The following is a 17,500-nucleotide window of genomic DNA, read 5'->3' as shown; positions in this document are numbered from 1 at the left end:
ATTAGTTTACTTGTTTGTTATTTATTTGTTTATTTGTTTTCATCCGTTTAGCTACTTTCGACCAATGTCCTTTTTACGTAAAAAATCATGAAGTAACGAACATTACGGATTTAATTAGTGGATAGTGCCGCCATTCTTCTTACATTGTCGGTTAGAGGGATTGATTAATTAGTACGTGGAATTTTCATGATGCAACTAACACAATACAACGCAGGATATGTTCTCCAATAATAAGCTGTAACCATTGCGCCTGCCGCTCCTGAGAGATAATTAGTGAGTGATTCGTGGCCTCGTGAAAGTTCCGAAATGCAAGTAAGCCGCTCCTTCGATCAGCGTGAGGCGATGCATCAAGTGGTGTGGCTCAGCTAACTGGTCGCGGCGTGACAGGCGGGCGGCTCACAGTGGGCGGTGTCGCGAGGCATTACTGAGCAGCGGTGGGTGCGGGGAGGCGGCGCTGCATGGTGGGGCGGGTCATGTGTCAAAGGTTGGTCTGGGTTTCAGTTTTCATTCTTTAACGGTGTCTTACTTCATTAACTGGCTTCAATTGAAGTTGTTGTGGTTTCGCTGATATTTTTATGACTGTAGTGACAGTTTAATAAGAACTTCACGCTGACAATAAGAACATCAATTAGAACCTGATTATTCGTCACTGTAGCCTTTCAAAATAGTCTTAACGTGTGAGTCAAGTGCTTGAGTGTTGGTGTTGGTAACGCTGTGCGGGCCGCCAAGAGCAAGACACGTGACACTGAAACGTTTGAATAAGGAACGTTAAATTTGCCGCAGTGACCTTGATATATGCGAAGTGTAGTGCTGGAACGTTTCTATTATGGACACTTAGAACACCATAACCTTGGCCCAGAAATGAAGATGTTACGGCTTCTTCTTACAGGAAATAGTTAAAACTCTTGATACCAGGGAAGAGTAAATAAAGGAAGCACATGTCGCCAGAAAGTTTCCCAAAGAAGACGGAAAGACCAGAGGGAAAAATCCACCATCAGCTCCACCTTTGCAATGGAAGAGGTGGAGGTGATATGCAACACTGTCAGACAATCGTGTACGTGTATCTGTGTTGTGTTACGTCCTTGTGTTCTTTGTCTGTTATTTTTTGTGCCATACTCTTGTCGTGAAGGTGTGACTAATTAGTGTTAAAGGTGTGTGGTATAGCGTGACAGGTAAGTGCATACAATAAATAGCAGTGGTAAGCCATGATATTAAATGACCAAAAGGAACAACTCTCTGGTAAGGTGACAGACGTGTTTTAAGGATGCTGTATGTAATTACGGTTCTGGTGTGGATGTGATATGAAAATTCTGATGTTCCGAAAAAAAAAGTCAATGTTTGTGTGGTAAGAAAAAGATAATGTGGATGTGATGCAAAACTCCCTATATGGATGTAATATAAAAAGTCTTGATGTAGGTACAGCAAAGAAGATTCTGACTTAAATGTGATGAAATAAAAGTCCTTATGTGGATGTTATACAAAAAAATCGATGTGGATAAAGTAAAAAAAAAAAAAATGTGATGAGGAAATGATGAAATAAAAGTCTTGATGTGGATGTAATAAAAAAGTCAACGTTAATGTGACAAAAATTCTGATGTGATTAAAATTTTGATACGGATGCAATAAAGAAAAGCTCTGATATAGATGTGATAAATAATAAGCTCCTAATGTGACTGTAAGAACTGAGCACACGTGTCTGACATACCGTATGGAAAAGCTAATCAACAGGTAACCAACAGGCTCAAGGTGCATTACTTATCAGGTGTGACTCAGGTGATTCACTGCAAGGTGCGGATTTGTGTGTAAGTGAGCAGGTGTGCGGCAGGTAATCAGGGAGAGGGTAAAGTGTAATCAGCTAACATGTGTGTAATGAGTAACAGATTGGTGTGTGTGTGTGTGTGTGTGTGTGTGTGTGTGTGTGTGTGTGTGTGATAACTTTATTATACTAGGTAGTGTGTCCTGTTGTTCTGTAGACACGTGGGGGGGCGGGGGGGGAAGCCGTCAAAGTGGTGCTCGGCTGAGTCTAGTGGTATAGTAGCAGTAACAGTAACAGTAGTGGTGGTGGTGGTGGTGGTGGTGGTGGCAGTATCATCAGTAATAAGGCTGTGTTCTTGTTGTTCTGCAGACGTGGGGGAGAAGCCGTCACAGTCGTGCTCGGCGGAGTCTGACGATGACAAGAACAAGAAGAAGCGGCAGCGGCGCCAGAGGACTCACTTCACCTCGCAGCAACTGCAGGAGCTGGAGGCAACCTTCGCCCGGAACAGGTGAGAGAGAGAGAGAGAGAGAGAGAGAGAGAGAGAGAGAGAGAGAGAGAGAGAATGTAATGACCATATCAGAATCCATCTTGCTTCCCCACACTGAAGCCTCCCCGCCCCCTCCCTCCTGCAGGTACCCGGACCTCAGCACGCGGGAGGAGATCGCCCTGTGGCTCAACCTGAAGGAGGCACAAGTCAGGGTGAGTAAATTTACCGAGCCAGTCCTGTCACTTGCCCACCCTTCTTCCTCACTTCGCCCTCCTTCTCTTCCTTCCTTCCTTCCTTCCTTCTTTCGCCTTATATGATCTATTTTTTGCAGTGTCTAATGTCAGTCATCTTTTTTCTTTCACTTCTCTTTTATTTCATTACTTCCTTCATTTCTTCTCTTCCTTCTTTTCTTCGTATTCCTTTATTTTATTCCTTTCCTGTTTTTCCTTCCTTTTCCATATTTTTGCTTCCTCTCCTCCGTGTCTATTAGCTTTATTTTCTCTATTCCTCCTTCGTTTTTCTTAATTTCTTAACTCTTCCTTCATTTCTATCTTCTGCTTGCCTCCTTCATCAATCTTCTATACAATTCCTGTCTCTCCTCCCTTCCTGTATTCCTGTCTTCCCTCCTCCGTTCCTCCTTACTTTATTCGATTCCTCCTTCCTTCCTTCCTTCCTTCTCTACTTGCAACCCTCTCTCCTTCCCCTTCATCCCTCACCGCCGCCCATCAACCCATCTATCAGGTTTATCTCCCCGCCCTCACGCCTTCCCTCCTCCTTCTCTCCTTCTCTCCATCACTATTCCTTCCTCCATTCATTCTACACCCATTTCATGCCTTCCCTCCTTTGTTTCTTCCCTTCCTCCATGTCTCCTCCTCCTCCTCCTTCTTCCTTACCCTTGTGACCATTATTACGCATCTTGTATATGTTTCCTTTCCTTTGCATTTTTCTTCCTTTTTCCTTCGTTTCCTTGTATTTATCTTCCTTCCTTCGTGTGTATATTCTTATTTTCTTATTCTTTTCTTTGTATCTTTTATCTTTCTTGCTTCTTCCGCCTTACTTCTCGCTTCCTTCTTCTGTTATTGTTTTCTTTAGCTTCCTTCCTTCCTTCCTTCCTTCCTTCCTTCCTGTACTTCATGCTTACCTCTTGGCCAGCACATCCTTTCCTTCCTTTCTTTCTTCCTGCTTTACATTCCGTGACCTTCTCTTTTCCTTTTCTCTCCCACCTTCTTAAACATTCCCTCCTTCTCCTACCTTCCCTTCCTTTCTTCTTTCCTTACTTTCCATGATCTCTCTTTCCCCAGCGTATCCTTCCTTCCTTTTCCTCTCCTACCTGCAACCTTCTCTCCTCCTCTCACCTTTCCTCCCTTTCTTCTTTTCTCTCCATGATCTTTTCTCTTTTCCATGCGTATACTTTGTTTCTTTTTCCTCTCCTGTCTGCAACCTTCCCTCTTCCTCCCACTCTCACCCCTCCCCCGCTTCCTGCCTCCTCCTATCCGGCTTACAATTAAACTGATGCATGTATTATGTTTCTGTATGGAGACTTGTAATACGCAGCAATCAACGGGGCTCCCCAGAAACGCTCCCGTCTCTCAAATTTGCTCCATTCCCTCCCGTAATGCTTGCGATGATTGGAAGCTGAAAAAAATATCCAGTGATGAAATTTGTCTAGATTTCCAAAAAGCCTTTGATAAAGTGTAGCGGCGCAAGGTTGTTGGCCAAATTGAAATGCCTGCCTGTGTGTGTGTGTGTGTGTGTGTGTGTGTGTGTTATTCCTGTCAGAGTTATATTTGATCCCATTTTTTTATTTCTCTGTTTATTTTTATTCCTAGTTTTCTGCTTTTTTTTTTTTTTTTTTTTTTAGTTTTGTTTCTCTTTTACCTTTATTTTTTTTCGTAATTTTTTCTTACTCATCTTTCTTTACTATTTTTTACTTTGTTCTTTTTAACTGTCCTTTATTTACTTCCCTTTCCAGTCTTCTCTTCTATTTGGATTTCCCTTTCTCATTTTTTCTCATTTTCTTTACTCTCTCTATTTAAACTTATATCCTTCTTTCATTCTTTTCCTCTTCCTCGTTATGTTATGTCTTTAAGTATTTCTTGCCGATTTGAATAACACACACACACACACACACACACACACACACACACACACACACACACACACACACACTCTCACTCTCTCTCTCTCTCTCTCTCTCTCTCTCTCTCTCTCTCTCTCTCTCTCTCTCTCTGCCTTCATTATTCACGTCTCTCGCACATAATACTAAGAATCGATATTTTCATACCACAAAACTTTAGTTCCTTTCCATTCTCTACTTTTCCTTTCCTTCTCCTTTCCTTCCATACCTTCTTCTTTTCTCCCTATTTCCCTTTCCTTATCATTCCCTTCTCTTCTACTATGCAGCCGTTCATATCACCCTCCCTTCCCTTCCCTTCCCTTTGCTTCCCTTCCTTCTATGCAGCCGTGGGGAGGAAGGCCAGGGAGGACACACAGGGGCACGCCAGGCTGATATAAGAGCAAGGGTGGGTATTGAAACCGTGAGAACTTTTTAGGGGAGGTTGGGAAAAGTGGTGTGGTGGTGGTGGTGGTGGTGGTGGTGGTGGTAGTAGTAGCAGCTGTTGTTGTTGTTATTGTTGTTGTTGTTGTTCAATGTACTACTAAGCGAAAAGAAAGAGAGATGGGACATGAAAATAAAGTAGATATGGTTGGCAAAATATATGAACATGAACACACACACACACACACACACACACACACACACACACACACACACACAGTATTCACCACACCCATAGAATCACAATAGGAGGACACGTGACCCCTCTGGTGATTAGCGGGGGGTGGGGAGGTAGTTAGACTCAGGGGGAAGAGGAAAGGCCGGGGGAGGGATGAGGGAATTTAGACAGTCGGGGGAGGAGGGTGCGATAGCGGGAGGGGAGGAGGGTGGCAATTTGGGGGGGTAACACGTGCTTCTGTTTGCATTAGGTTAGTAAGTCACGTGATCTGAGGGAGTGAGTGACGAGGGTTGTGTGTGTGTGTGTGTGTGTGTGTGTGTGTGTGTGTGAAATGCTTCCTTATTTGTTTATTTTCCAGTTCATTATTATCATGTATGCCTATCTGTATGTGTATCTATCTATCTATCTTCTTATCTATTTGTCTGTATGTATGTATGTATGTATTTTTCTCTCTGTAAATCTAGTTCTTTCTCTATCCATCTATCTGTATCTATATATCTCTCTCTGTGTATCTATTTTTCTTCTTACTTATCTATCAACCTGTCTGTTAATCTGTGAATCTATTTATCTCTACTTACCTCTCTATCTATCTAACTGTACTTATCTATCTGTTATCTCTCCAATCTGTTATCACTCCAATAAAACTCATACATTTCTCTTATATTTTTCTGCGTATCTGAATCGATCTATTAATCTATCTACCATCACCACCACCACCACCACCACCAACACCACCATAAGCATACAAATATCCCATCCCTCTCCCATTTTCCCTTTGCATCTCCTCTTCTCCCCCTACTACACCCCGTCCGCGCCCCACTCACGTCCCACCCCTGCCGCCACCAGTAAGCACACGTAAGGGCCGCCCCTGGGGAGTGTCCTGGAGGGGAGACACCGGCGCCGCCCATGGGGATTTCTGTCCTACTTGGGATTAACTGATTCTAATTACATCAAGTTGAGGGTGACGAGAGAGAGAGAGAGAGAGAGAGAGAGAGAGAGAGAGAGAGAGAGAGAGAGGTATTCTTTCATTCATTTGTAGTAGTAGTAGTAGTAGTAGTAGTAGTAGTTGTAGTTGTTGTTGTAGTTGTAGTTGTTGTTGCAGTAGTAGTAGTAGTAATAGTAGTAGTAGTAGTAGTAGTAGTAGTAGTAGTAGTAGTAGTAGTAGTAGTAGTTGTTGTTGTTGTTGTTATTGTTGTTGCTGTTCATCTTCTTCATTGATATACATACCTACATACAATATATACACATACATACATACATATATGAAAAAGCAGAAGAAATTAATAGGCAAGGAATAAAAAAAGGAGGGGAGGACCACACAGGAAGGAAGACAGAGACAAACCGATCAACAGACAGACAGACAGACAGACAGATAACAAACTATCTTTATCTCTCAACTTTTATTACAATTTCTTAAACTTAAACATTGAAAAAAGTACAACAAACATGACTAAAATATATCACCACCACCACCACCACCACTATCTTATCACCGAACACACACACACACACACACACACACACACACACACACACACACACACACATACTTAGCTTGCAGGCAGGCGATTGGCTAAAACGAGGTCATTCTAGCATCTGATTGGCTAATTCAAGGCTCAGGGCGATCGCCATTGGCCACTGGATTCCGCTGAGTGTGGAAAGAGACGGAGAGAGAGAGAAAAAGTGTGAAATTTTATCGAGCATTCTTATTGGCTAGCGTGATGGAGAAGAGAGGCTTTCATTGGTCCATAAAGCTCAGGAAAGAATATTTTTACCCAATTCTCTGATTTTAGGTGACTGGGAGGGCTAGAGGAGGAGGAGGAGGAAGGAGAGGTAGGAAAGGAGGAAGGTTCGTTTGTTCACCTGTCCTTACCTTGATTGAAATTGGCGCTTTGTATATTCAGGTGTGTTTTTTTTTTCTTTCTCTCCTTTTTTCTCTCTTTCTCTCCAGTGGTGCTTGGGGGAAGTGGTGTTTTGTCTCTGTTTTATCGTTTATCTGTCCGTCTTGTGTTTGTGTGTTTGTTCGGTTTGCAGGTTTGTGTGTATGTGTGTGTGTGTGTGTGGCGATATGTTACTAGGACGCGTTTCAGCTGCAGTACACACACACACACACACACACACACACACACACACACACACACACACACACACACATATCCCATTATCAGTGAAGGACAAGAGACGGAAGCTTAATCTGCCATTTTGAAGAGGAGGAAACCCGGTAATATAAAACACCCTTAAATTTATCCCTTCCTGCATTCCCCTTCCCTTTAGAACCTCACCCTGGCAGCCCTTAACCCTGTATTCCCCTCCTGTAGCTCCCTGAACGCCTGGCACCCCTTCTTCGCCTCCTACAGGAGTGAAAGAAGGGGCGATACGTAGTGACGGGAGAGTTGTTATCAGGAAGTAAGGCGCCAATCTGACGGGGAGGAACGGAGGCTGCAAATTAGGACAGAGGGAGAGAGAAAGAGGGTGTAATAGAGAATGGAAGATAAAGAGGGGATGGGAAAGGAATGGAGAGATGGAGGTAAGGAGGAGGTATTTGATGAGGTGGAAGAGTGAGGAGTGAGGAGGAGCGGGAGAGGAGTAAGAGAAAGAGAGAGAGAGAGAGAGAGAGAGAGAGAGAGAGAGAGAGAGAGAGTAATAATATCTAATCCTGTACTAAGCAACACACTAACACTGCCAACACTCACTAATACATTGCGTGGTGTGAAACGAAACTGCCTTGCTGTTTTATTGGTGTGTGTGTGTGTGTGTGTGTGTGTGTGTGTGTGTGTGTGTGTGTGTGTGTGTGGACCCTACTCTGAGACACTTCTGCTCCACACTTCCATTACATTCAAAAGCCTTTCGTCAAAGTTACACGTGTTTTCTAAGAGTGTTATTACTGTTCTAGTCACAGATTAACAAGCTTCCTACATTGTCAACAGGAGAAACTCTCTCGAGAATCTGGTTAATCGTGTCTGTGGGTTTTGAAATTAGTAGTGGTGAGACAGCAAAGCGTTTATGTGAATACTCTCTGTGAAAATAGTCGTGATGAGAGAGTACAGAGTTTATATGAGTCCTCAATAACTCAGACGTGTTACCCTTGATCTTCCCGTGACAAGACCTACCTTCACCTGATCTCCGAGTTTCCCGAAGCTACTAATTACCACACATACGGAGAGAAAGTGATATGCAATGACGAATATGTTAAACCCTTATCAGCAAAATGTTTATCAGCCTTATCTGTTGTTTCATCCATTTTCTTCATGATGGCTGATGGGAGCTGAGTTAGGCGGGAGGGGCCAGGAAATGATAGGGGGCGAGGGTACAGTTTAAAGAGGGGGAGAGGAGGGAGGAAGGGGGATCGTTTTGCTGGTATAATATTAACAAACAAACTAATGCTGGCCTGATCCTCCCAAGTTAGCTTATCAGACAAGCTTAATCTGACGGATAACAATAACAAACTTGGGGATAAGCTGGTGACAGGAGGGCGTGACGGAGGGACACAAGCCTGGCGTCAGGATTCCCCTGATAGCGCCCTTATCTATCCGGCGACCCCTCTCTCTCACCCTTCAATCCTTCCCTCCCTCCCTCCTCTCTCTAGGAATGCCTTCCATGCTACTTTTCTCACCTCATTGCTCTCCTCCTCTATTTTCCTATGCTCCCTTTGCTATCTATTCTTATCGCACCTCCGCCCTTCTCTTTATCCGATGGTATTCTTGTTATGCTGCCTTGTGTTTCCCTTTCCCGTGCCTCCCCGCCACCACTCCTTCCTTCCCCACCAGGCAGCTCAGAAAAGTGAACCATCATTAACTCACTTCACTTTCTGAGCTCCTCATTATCCCTCGCCTTCAGATCCTTCCGCCACGTGCAGGCCGAGGTGTGTGCGTGCATGTGTGGCGCTGGCCGTAGAGCCTCCCTGCTCCACCTCCCGTCTCCTGACGCCGCTGAGCACTAACACTTGTCCTTTTCCGCCCACAGATTTGGTTCAAGAATCGGCGAGCCAAATGGAGGAAGCGGGAGCGTCACGCCATGACGGCCGGGATGCCCGGGGACCTGAAGTGTGGGTGGGGCGCTCAGCTGAACGGGTTTGCATGGCCTGACGACGGCCTGTACTCCGGCTATTCGTCCTACAACAACTGGGCCCGCGTGACCCCGCCGCCCCTCAGCACGAAGAGCTTCGCCTGGGGCTTCAATGGCGTCAACATGATGAGCCAGCAGCCGTCGGCCATGTCGCCCATCAACTGCTTCCAGACGCCCACGCAGGGCATGAGCAGCTCCACCAACCTCATGCCCACCACCATGTCCTCGTCCTTAGGCTCCAGCGCCGCGCCCTGCCCCTACCCCGCCCCGACGCCGCCCTACGTCTACCGTGATCAGACCTCCACCATGTCCTCCTCCATCGCCTCCCTCCGCCTCAAGGCCAAGTCACACTCCCCCGCCTTCTACGGTCCAGTGTCGCCCCGCCAGAACTCGCTCTCTGCCTGCCAGTACTCCATGGGGGACCGCTCCACCGTCTAAGGCGGGGCAAGATCGCACACCCTGCTTTGTTGTACAGTAAGACTGCAAGTGACGCGAGGACGCCGCGTGACATGGGCGCCCGAGGACCCGAGTACTCCGGATATGCGGGCCTCAGCTTCGCCAGTGTCACGGAGTGTGTGGCATCTCGAGCACGAGGCCAAGTGTGGAGGCGTGAGGGAAGCATAAGTGTGTGTAATTCACCACGGTGGTCTGCTGGTCCCCCGCCCAGTCGGTCCCCTACGGAAAGAGCTCAGAGCTCGTGTTGACCGATCTTAGTAATGCGTGTGTGTGCGTGTGGAATGTGGTGGAGATTTGAAGGCAAACTGATGTGTCCAGGGTTAGGTGTCCCGGGCCGACATCCTCAGACTTGTGCTACCAAGAGGGCCAGTGTCGTGTGCCAGCAGTTGCGCCCAAGCATCAGTGCCCCGCGGTGCGAGGAAAGTGCGCAGAGTGCAATATCAGCCAACGGCGCCCGTCCATATGCTGATGCAGGTTCGGCATGGGCGCCATGTGTGCCGTTCCCGCGTTGCATCAAGCCATGTCTCGGCGACGGGAGTAGCGGCGGGTGCATGTGAGGCGATGCTGAGCGGCAAAGGAAGACCACTAACCTTCCTTTCTAGCCACGAGACTGCCAGAAAGAGTCACCTGTCACTCGTTACAGCCACACCGAACTCCATCGCCGTCGCTGCAGCAGGAGAAGGCTGCCATCTGGTCACCGTCGTCTGGAGGTGTCAAGAGGCCGCTGGTGAGCCAATGCGCTGCTGGTAGAGGCGATAACAGCCCGGCAGAGGAAGAGCAGGGAGGGCGCGCACCTGGACCCAAACGGACCTGACGTAAGCTAAGCAAGTTTTCTGTAGCAGTTCATCTCAGTGAGAGGAGAGAAATGATCTGTGTGGATCTGTCGCCACTTGCTTCGCCCGTGTGTGGGAATGTGTGGAGGAAGAGGGGCTGGGGCCTGAGGAGCGAAGGACGAGGCTGAAGGAGGCGAGGGCGTGGGAGGCCTACTGTTCGTTATAAGCTTTCTAACAGTGTACATAGTTTCCCTTTCTCGTAAACGCTGTGAGTGATGCAAAGTCTTCCAAAACAGTTAGGTGTCATTTCTCAAACACCAAAAAAGTAAAAAATCCTTTATTATTATTGTTATCAATATTATTATTATTATTTTTATTATTATCATTATTATTATCATCATCATCTTTGTTATTATTTCAAACCATTTCATATTAGATATACTTTTAAATTTTGATCAATTTTCTTTTTCTTTATTACATTATAGTCTTGTTTTCTTTTCCATTGCTTAAGAACGTTGAGGTTTCCATAGCAACAGATAAATAATAATAACACATAGCTAGACAGGGAAAATGAAAGGGAGTGTGTGTTTTATAGTCATCGAGCTAAACTAGATTATTATTATTATTATTATTATTATTATTATTATTATTATCATTATTATTATTATTATTACTATTATTATTATTATTATCTTAGAGAGGGTTGCGTCCTCATCTGTACAGCTTCTCGTGTGTGTGTGTGTGTGTGTGTGTGTGTGTGTGTGTGTGTGTGTGTGTGACCTGTATTCCTACTCATTTCAATACCATGTATATGTATGTATAGTCTGGATGCTTCGCTGTATTTATATGTGGCCATGTATACTGGAGGAGGAGGAGGAGGAGGAGAAGGAATAAGAAGAGGAGGAGGAGGAGGAGGAGATGATAGGAAGAGAAGGACTTCTTTTGTTCAGTATATTTATTGTTGGTTTCAAATCTTCAAATGTACAGTGAAACATGGAATGAATTAAAAGAAAAAAGAAAGGATATTATTCATTCATTATGATTCAGAATATGATTGGAAGTATGGGTGAATGTTTTGACATTTCATTCTCTTATTCATGTGATGAGGAATGAATAATGAGTGTTTCTTGTTTTCACTCTTCTTCTTCTTCTTCTTCTTCTTCTTCGTCTTCTTCTTCTCTACTTCTTCTTTTCCTCCTCCTCCTCCTCCTCCTGATGTCTCTTAGGACAAAAATGTTTTCTATAATTGATGAAAACTGTGAGTATTTTTGTACATAGTTGGGGTTCACGTGTGTGTGTGTGTGTGTGTGTGTGTGTGTGTGTGTGTGTGTGTGTGTGTGTGCACCTAGTCCTTCCTTTATCGTATATTTTAAGTCCTTTCAAAATAAAGTCTATGTCGTGAAGATGCGCTTATTATTAACCACTGTTTCCTCATTCGGTCATCACTCACTCATCCACTTCGACTTATTTCCCTGAGCATTTCCTCGCATGATATAACAGTTCAAGTTCATATGATATAACAGTTCATTCACATTTTCTTTTTATTTTTCTCAACCTAATATAACGAGCAAAGTCTACGCTCTTGTATTGTTTATTAATCTCGTCATTCACTAAACAACTAAAATATGTTATCCTCCTTTTAAATCACTACTATTTATTCATCAGTTCCTCTTGATTCATGGAATATAACCTTGAGAAGTTTGTAAGAATGATATCTCTCACCCTCATTCAGGCATTACTTTGCTTGACATAGAGGAAGCAAATGGCGGAGGAAGGATAGGCTACACTAGAAAATATTATGGTATACTTATACACACAAACAAGCTCCAACAACCAACAGTGATCATGTATAATTAACTAATATATTTTGTGAGCATGTAAATATTTAGTAATTCATGTTATAAGGAAGTAAAGGTAATGTCGATATTTTGAACGATGTAATGATGTATGATATTATACAACAATGCAGCCTAGTAACTGATATCAATCGTATACATTTAGACATTTATATCTTTTGAATATTTTGATGCTTAGGAAGGCATACAACAACTCTTCAAAAAAGAAATGCCAAGGAAAATCTAATGTCGACATTTTGGATTACAGACAGAATACACACAGTAATGGAGGTATTGTAATATTAAAACAAACTAAGTAACCCTTGAAATATTATGAAAACTAAAAATCTAAAGAAGAGAGAGAGAGAGAGAGAGAGAAAGAAAGGAATAGGACAAACGATATAATAGATTGTTAAAGTGACGTAAGTTGCGCAATGTATTAATCGCGCCGGTAGGCTGAGAGAGGAAGTGCCGGTGAGGTTGCAGCGCGTGTTGGTCCCCTTCAGTTTTCCTTGTTTTTTAGTGATGTTTTAGTGCCTCTTCAGCATCGGGGGACTTGGAGGAGGCGCTCTGAAGACTGGCGAAGAGTTGGCGGCGGAGGAGGACGACGAAGGGTGAGTGTAAGATGAATATTTTGAAGATTTTGTGGTTTGTTTAGGTAAGCGGGAGGAAACGAGCATGGATGGGGAGGGAGGAAGGAACGCAAAGAGAATGGGAAGCGGAAAAGGATTACAGGGGGAAGTATAAGGAAAGTTTTTCTATCCTGTATTGATAAATGTAATGAGATAAAGGAACTTAACCCCTCCAGTATTGGTACACATTTTTACCTTGAGTTTTGGATATGATAAGACGATTTTATTGACATTAGGAATGGTCCATGGAGGTCGGAGGATTAAAAGCAACAGTCTTCACTATTTTAATCCCGACACATATTTCTGAAGCTGTAGAAAATCACCAAATAGTAAGCAGAATGAATATGAAAACGCCTCATGGTACTGAAGGGGTTAAAAGGAGTGGTGATAGATTAACAGGTGGAGAGGAGGAAGGAAGGTAACGAGTGGAGGTATTCATTGTTTTAAGGCAACGCAATGCTATGGAGAGGGAGTGAAGGAGAGGGATGCTGGGAGTGTGGGAGGGAGAGGGCGAGTGAAAAAGGAAAGAGTAACGAAGGAATGGAATGATAAGGAAAAAAGGAAATAAATGGTAAGAAAGGAATAAAGAAAATGGTATGCGCTGTTTCTTTACATAATCTAGTTTCTCGGAATATCTTTAAAGGAGATTGTTGTTTGTTGTCTTCCGAGTAAGACAGTTTGACCTACTTCCATGAAACATCGCTGAGGAAGTGCCCCGTTCCCACACACACACACACACACACACACACACACACACACACACACACACACACACACAATTTATGACACGTTTAGTTTCATTTGCCGTTTGAATACTGCAGTCGTCACCACACACCTGTCACGGTTTGGTGTTACCTGCACAGTGATTGGTGTTCCTTGTATATTGAATGTTCTTGTGTTTAGTTGACGTTCATGGTAGCGATGTTGTTTTCTTGAAGCGTATGTTAAGTTAGGTTTCTCTCTCTCTCTCTCTCTCTCTCTCTCTCTCTCTCTCTCTCTCTCTCTCTCTCCTCGGGCCGTGGCGTGATGGTGACGTCACAGATAAGGGTATCACACATCGAAACGTGAACGAAACGTAATAAATGAGATAAAAAAAAAGTGGGCTTGAGTAGAGAGAGAGAGAGAGAGAGAGAGAGAGAGAGAGAGAGAGAGAGAGAATCTTAAATTTCCTTAAAGATGCAAAAAGACATAGATACAGTATTTGATTTGCAAGATTTTCTTTTACTATATCTTACTACCAATCTCTCTCTCTCTCTCTCTCTCTCTCTCTCTCTCTCTCTCTCTCTCTCTCTCTGAGGTATTTGTACTCATTACTATTGCTGCTGTTATCTTTTATCACCTACTTTTATTTTTCCTTCTTATTCTCACCTTTCAAATCTTTCACCTTGACACAAATCCAGCATCTGTATTTTTCTCACTTGGGTAAGATTACAATTAACTCTTGTATTCCTGTGTATTCCGTTGTATTATTTATTTATCATTATTTTATTTTCTTATATCTTTTCTTTAACTTTCGTCTTGCATTTTTCTCCTCTGCATCATCGCCTTTTCCTCTTTATCTTCTCTCCTCTCTTGTTCCTCCACCTCCTTACTTCGCCTCCTGTTTTTCTCTTCTCCTTCCCTCTTCCTTTTCTCATGAACTTCCTCGTCCTCCACCTCCTCCTTCCCTTATCTACTTTACCCCATCTCTTGTTATACTCCTTTCACAATCTTTCACATCCCTTCCACCTTATCAGTATCCACCCTCCTCCTCCTCCTCCTCCTCCTCCTCCTCCAGGATAAATAGCAGGCAGTGTTACCGTTTAATTTTCCTCCCTCCCGCTGGCTGTGTGACGCTGATGGTGTCAATATGAAAATAATTAAATTGGTCACCCATTGGACCCCCGCAGCCTCGCTATGGGGGGCGCAGGGAGATGGAGGAGTGAATGAGGCAGGCAGGAAGGGAGCGTAGGGCGTGAGAGGTGTTGTGTTGTGATATTGATAGTATGAAGAGCTTGGAAGGAGGAGGAGGAGGAGGAGAGATGGTGGTGGGGTGGTGGAGGAGGAGGTGGTGGTAGTGGAGGAGGTGGTAGAGGAGGAGGAGGTGGAAGATAGAGATTGTTGGAAGAGAATGGAAGTCGAGAGAGAGAGAGAGAGAGAGAGAGAGAGAGAGAGAGAGAGAGAGACTTTGCTATCACCATCCTCCTCCTCCTCCTCCTCCTCCTCCTCTCTGTATCCCCCTCCACCGATACCACCCCGCAGCGGCCCCCTACCATCCAGCCGACCCCACCAGGAATAAATTATCAGTCAATATGAGGCGAAATGAGACCGTAAGGGCTGAAACGACCCAATTACAGCGGCGGCCTGGGACACTTACAGCGTAATCAAGTCATTATGAAGAGTGACGCGCCGCTCCTATGCTCCCGCTGCCCGCTGATATTGTCTTGAGCGAGTTTGGGATGAATATTTACATTTACACATACGCTGGTTTTCATTTAATTTCCTGCCTTTGTTGGGTGTTGGTGGGTGAGGGTGAGGGTGTGTGTTGGTGTGTTGGTGTGTTGGTGTGGGTTCTAGGGTGCTTGCTTGGGTGTGTTTGTGTGTTTTGTGTGTTTTGTGGGTGGGTAAGTTGGTGTTTGGGTGAGTTTGTTTTGGTGTGTGTGTGTGTGTGTGTGTGTGTGTGTGTGTGTGTGTGTGTGTGTGTGTGTGTGTGTGTGTGTGTGTGTGTGTGTGTGTGTGAATGGCTAAGTTAATAAATGTTAGTAAATAAAGAGAGAGAGAGAGAGAGAGAGAGAGAGAGAGAGAGAGAGAGAGAGAGAGACTATAAAAAATCGTACTGATACATTATAATAAAAAAAGCAAAAACATGAAAAATTAAGAAAATAACAATGAAAAGCAGATATGTACTTTGAAGAGCGTTTAGTTTCGATATTCTTGTTTTTCCTTTGTATTCTTTTGTTTTGAGGCAGAACACACACACACACACACACACACACACACACACACACACACACACACACACACACACACACACACACACACACACACGATCAGTTAGTGGTCAGCCTTGCGGAAAATGGAAAGTATACATCAAATTATCTTTATTATTTTTATGGTTTGACAGATTTTGAGAGAAAATGAGAGACAGATCCCGGGGGAGTATCTCTCTCTCTCTCTCTCTCTCTCTCTCTCTCTCTCTCTCTCTCTCTCTCTCTCTCTCTCTCTCTCTCTCTCTCTCTCGTGTAATAAATCTGTCATCTTGGTAATAATAGCTACACATTACTGCTACTACTGCTACTACTACTACTACTACTACTACCACCACCACCACCACCACCACCACCACCACCACCACCACCACCACCACCACCACCACCACCACCACCACCACCACCAGCACATGTAGGAATTAATCTGATGCTATAAATGAGATAAAGGATAATGACAACTGGATAGACAAGAGAGGTAGATCATCATTGAAAAAAAGGAAAGGTGGATTAAATGTGGACAGGTGAGGAGGACACAGGTAGACGTGGAGGAGGTGGAAGAGGTGGAAGAGCAGGTGGAGGAGATGGAGGAAGTGGAGGAGGTGGAAGAGCAGGTGGAGGAGGAGGTGGAGGAAGTGGAGGAGGTGGAGGTGTGTAACTAACGGGTTTGGTGATTAATTAGAGGCATGATATTATAATTCTCCTGGCAGGTAACTGTTATTAATGGCAAGACTGTGAAAACACCTTGTCAGGGATACGGCTGCTCTACTCTGTACTCCATGTGTGTGTGTGTGTGTGTGTGTGTGTGTGTGTGTGTGTGTGTGTGTGTGTGTGTGAGTGTGTGTGTGTTTTCCTTTATTCATTAATTATTTTTCATACTCTCTTCTTGTCTTCCTCCTCCTCATTATTATTATTCCTCTCTCTCTCTCTCTCTCTCTCTCTCTCTCTCTCTCTCTCTCTCTCTCTCTCTCTCTCTCTCTCTCTCTCTCTCTCTCTCTCTCTCTCTCTCTCTCTCTCTCTCTCTCTCTCTCCGTCACCAGCGACAGATTGTGCTGTGGGTGTCATTATTATCTTTATGCAAATTAAACACCAGTCTCCTCTCTCTCTCTCTCTCTCTCTCTCTCTCTCTCTCTCTCTCTCTCTCTCTCTCTCTCTCTCTCTCTCTCTCTCTCTCTCTCTCTCTCTCTCTCAGCAGTAGATAATTGTGATAAAAATTGCTTAGATGTTAAGAAGAATACAGAAAATTATTAGTATTCATTGTTTCCTTCCTTTATCTTCCTTTCTTCATGTCTCCTTTCACTTGGCCTTTTATCTGAATTATTATTATTATTATTATTATTATTATTATTATTATTATTATTATTATTATTATTATTATTATTATTACTTTATTCTTATTTGTCTGTCTGTCTGGTTTTTTTTTTATCTGTCAGTCTAATAGGTTTTGGTATCTCTCTCTCTCTCTCTCTCTCTCTCTCTCTCTCTCTCTCTCTCTCTCTCTCTCTCTCTCTCTCTCTCTCTCTCTCTCTCTCTCTCCTTGCAATACATGTGCAAAAACAGTCTCTTTCACATGTATTGTACCATATTACATCTTGTGAATAAAAGTTAAGAATCTCTCTCTCTCTCTCTCTCTCTCTCTCTCTCTCTCTCTCTCTCTCTCTCTCTCTCTCTCTCTCTCTCTAAATGTTGTATCATGGTAATAAGCCATATGCCTCCCATTATTTTCCTTTGTATTTACCATCACCTCCTCCTGTCATTCCTCTCCCCTCTCGCGCTCCCTTCCCCCTCCCCTGTC

General features: G+C 43.9%; 1 protein-coding gene across 1 annotated transcript in view; it reads left to right on the top strand.

Moving 5' to 3' along the window:
• Window positions 1-11,675, top strand: part of LOC123510179 (pituitary homeobox x-like) — a 34,116-nt gene extending 22,441 nt beyond the window's left edge. Inside the window, exons 2-4 of the mRNA XM_045265055.1 lie at window positions 2,126-2,264; window positions 2,389-2,455; window positions 8,942-11,675. Coding sequence (XP_045120990.1) covers window positions 2,126-2,264; window positions 2,389-2,455; window positions 8,942-9,481 — 746 coding nt within the window. The 3' untranslated portion in view covers window positions 9,482-11,675. The remainder of the gene's footprint in view (window positions 1-2,125; window positions 2,265-2,388; window positions 2,456-8,941) is intronic.
• The last annotated feature ends 5,825 nt before the right edge of the window (window positions 11,676-17,500 follow it).

The sequence above is a fragment of the Portunus trituberculatus genome, chromosome 28, assembly GCF_017591435.1.
Source record: "Portunus trituberculatus isolate SZX2019 chromosome 28, ASM1759143v1, whole genome shotgun sequence".
NCBI classification, from domain to species: domain Eukaryota; kingdom Metazoa; phylum Arthropoda; class Malacostraca; order Decapoda; family Portunidae; genus Portunus; species Portunus trituberculatus.
The sequence above is the reverse complement of the archived record's forward strand: the minus strand, read 5'-3'. Positions and strand labels throughout refer to the sequence as shown.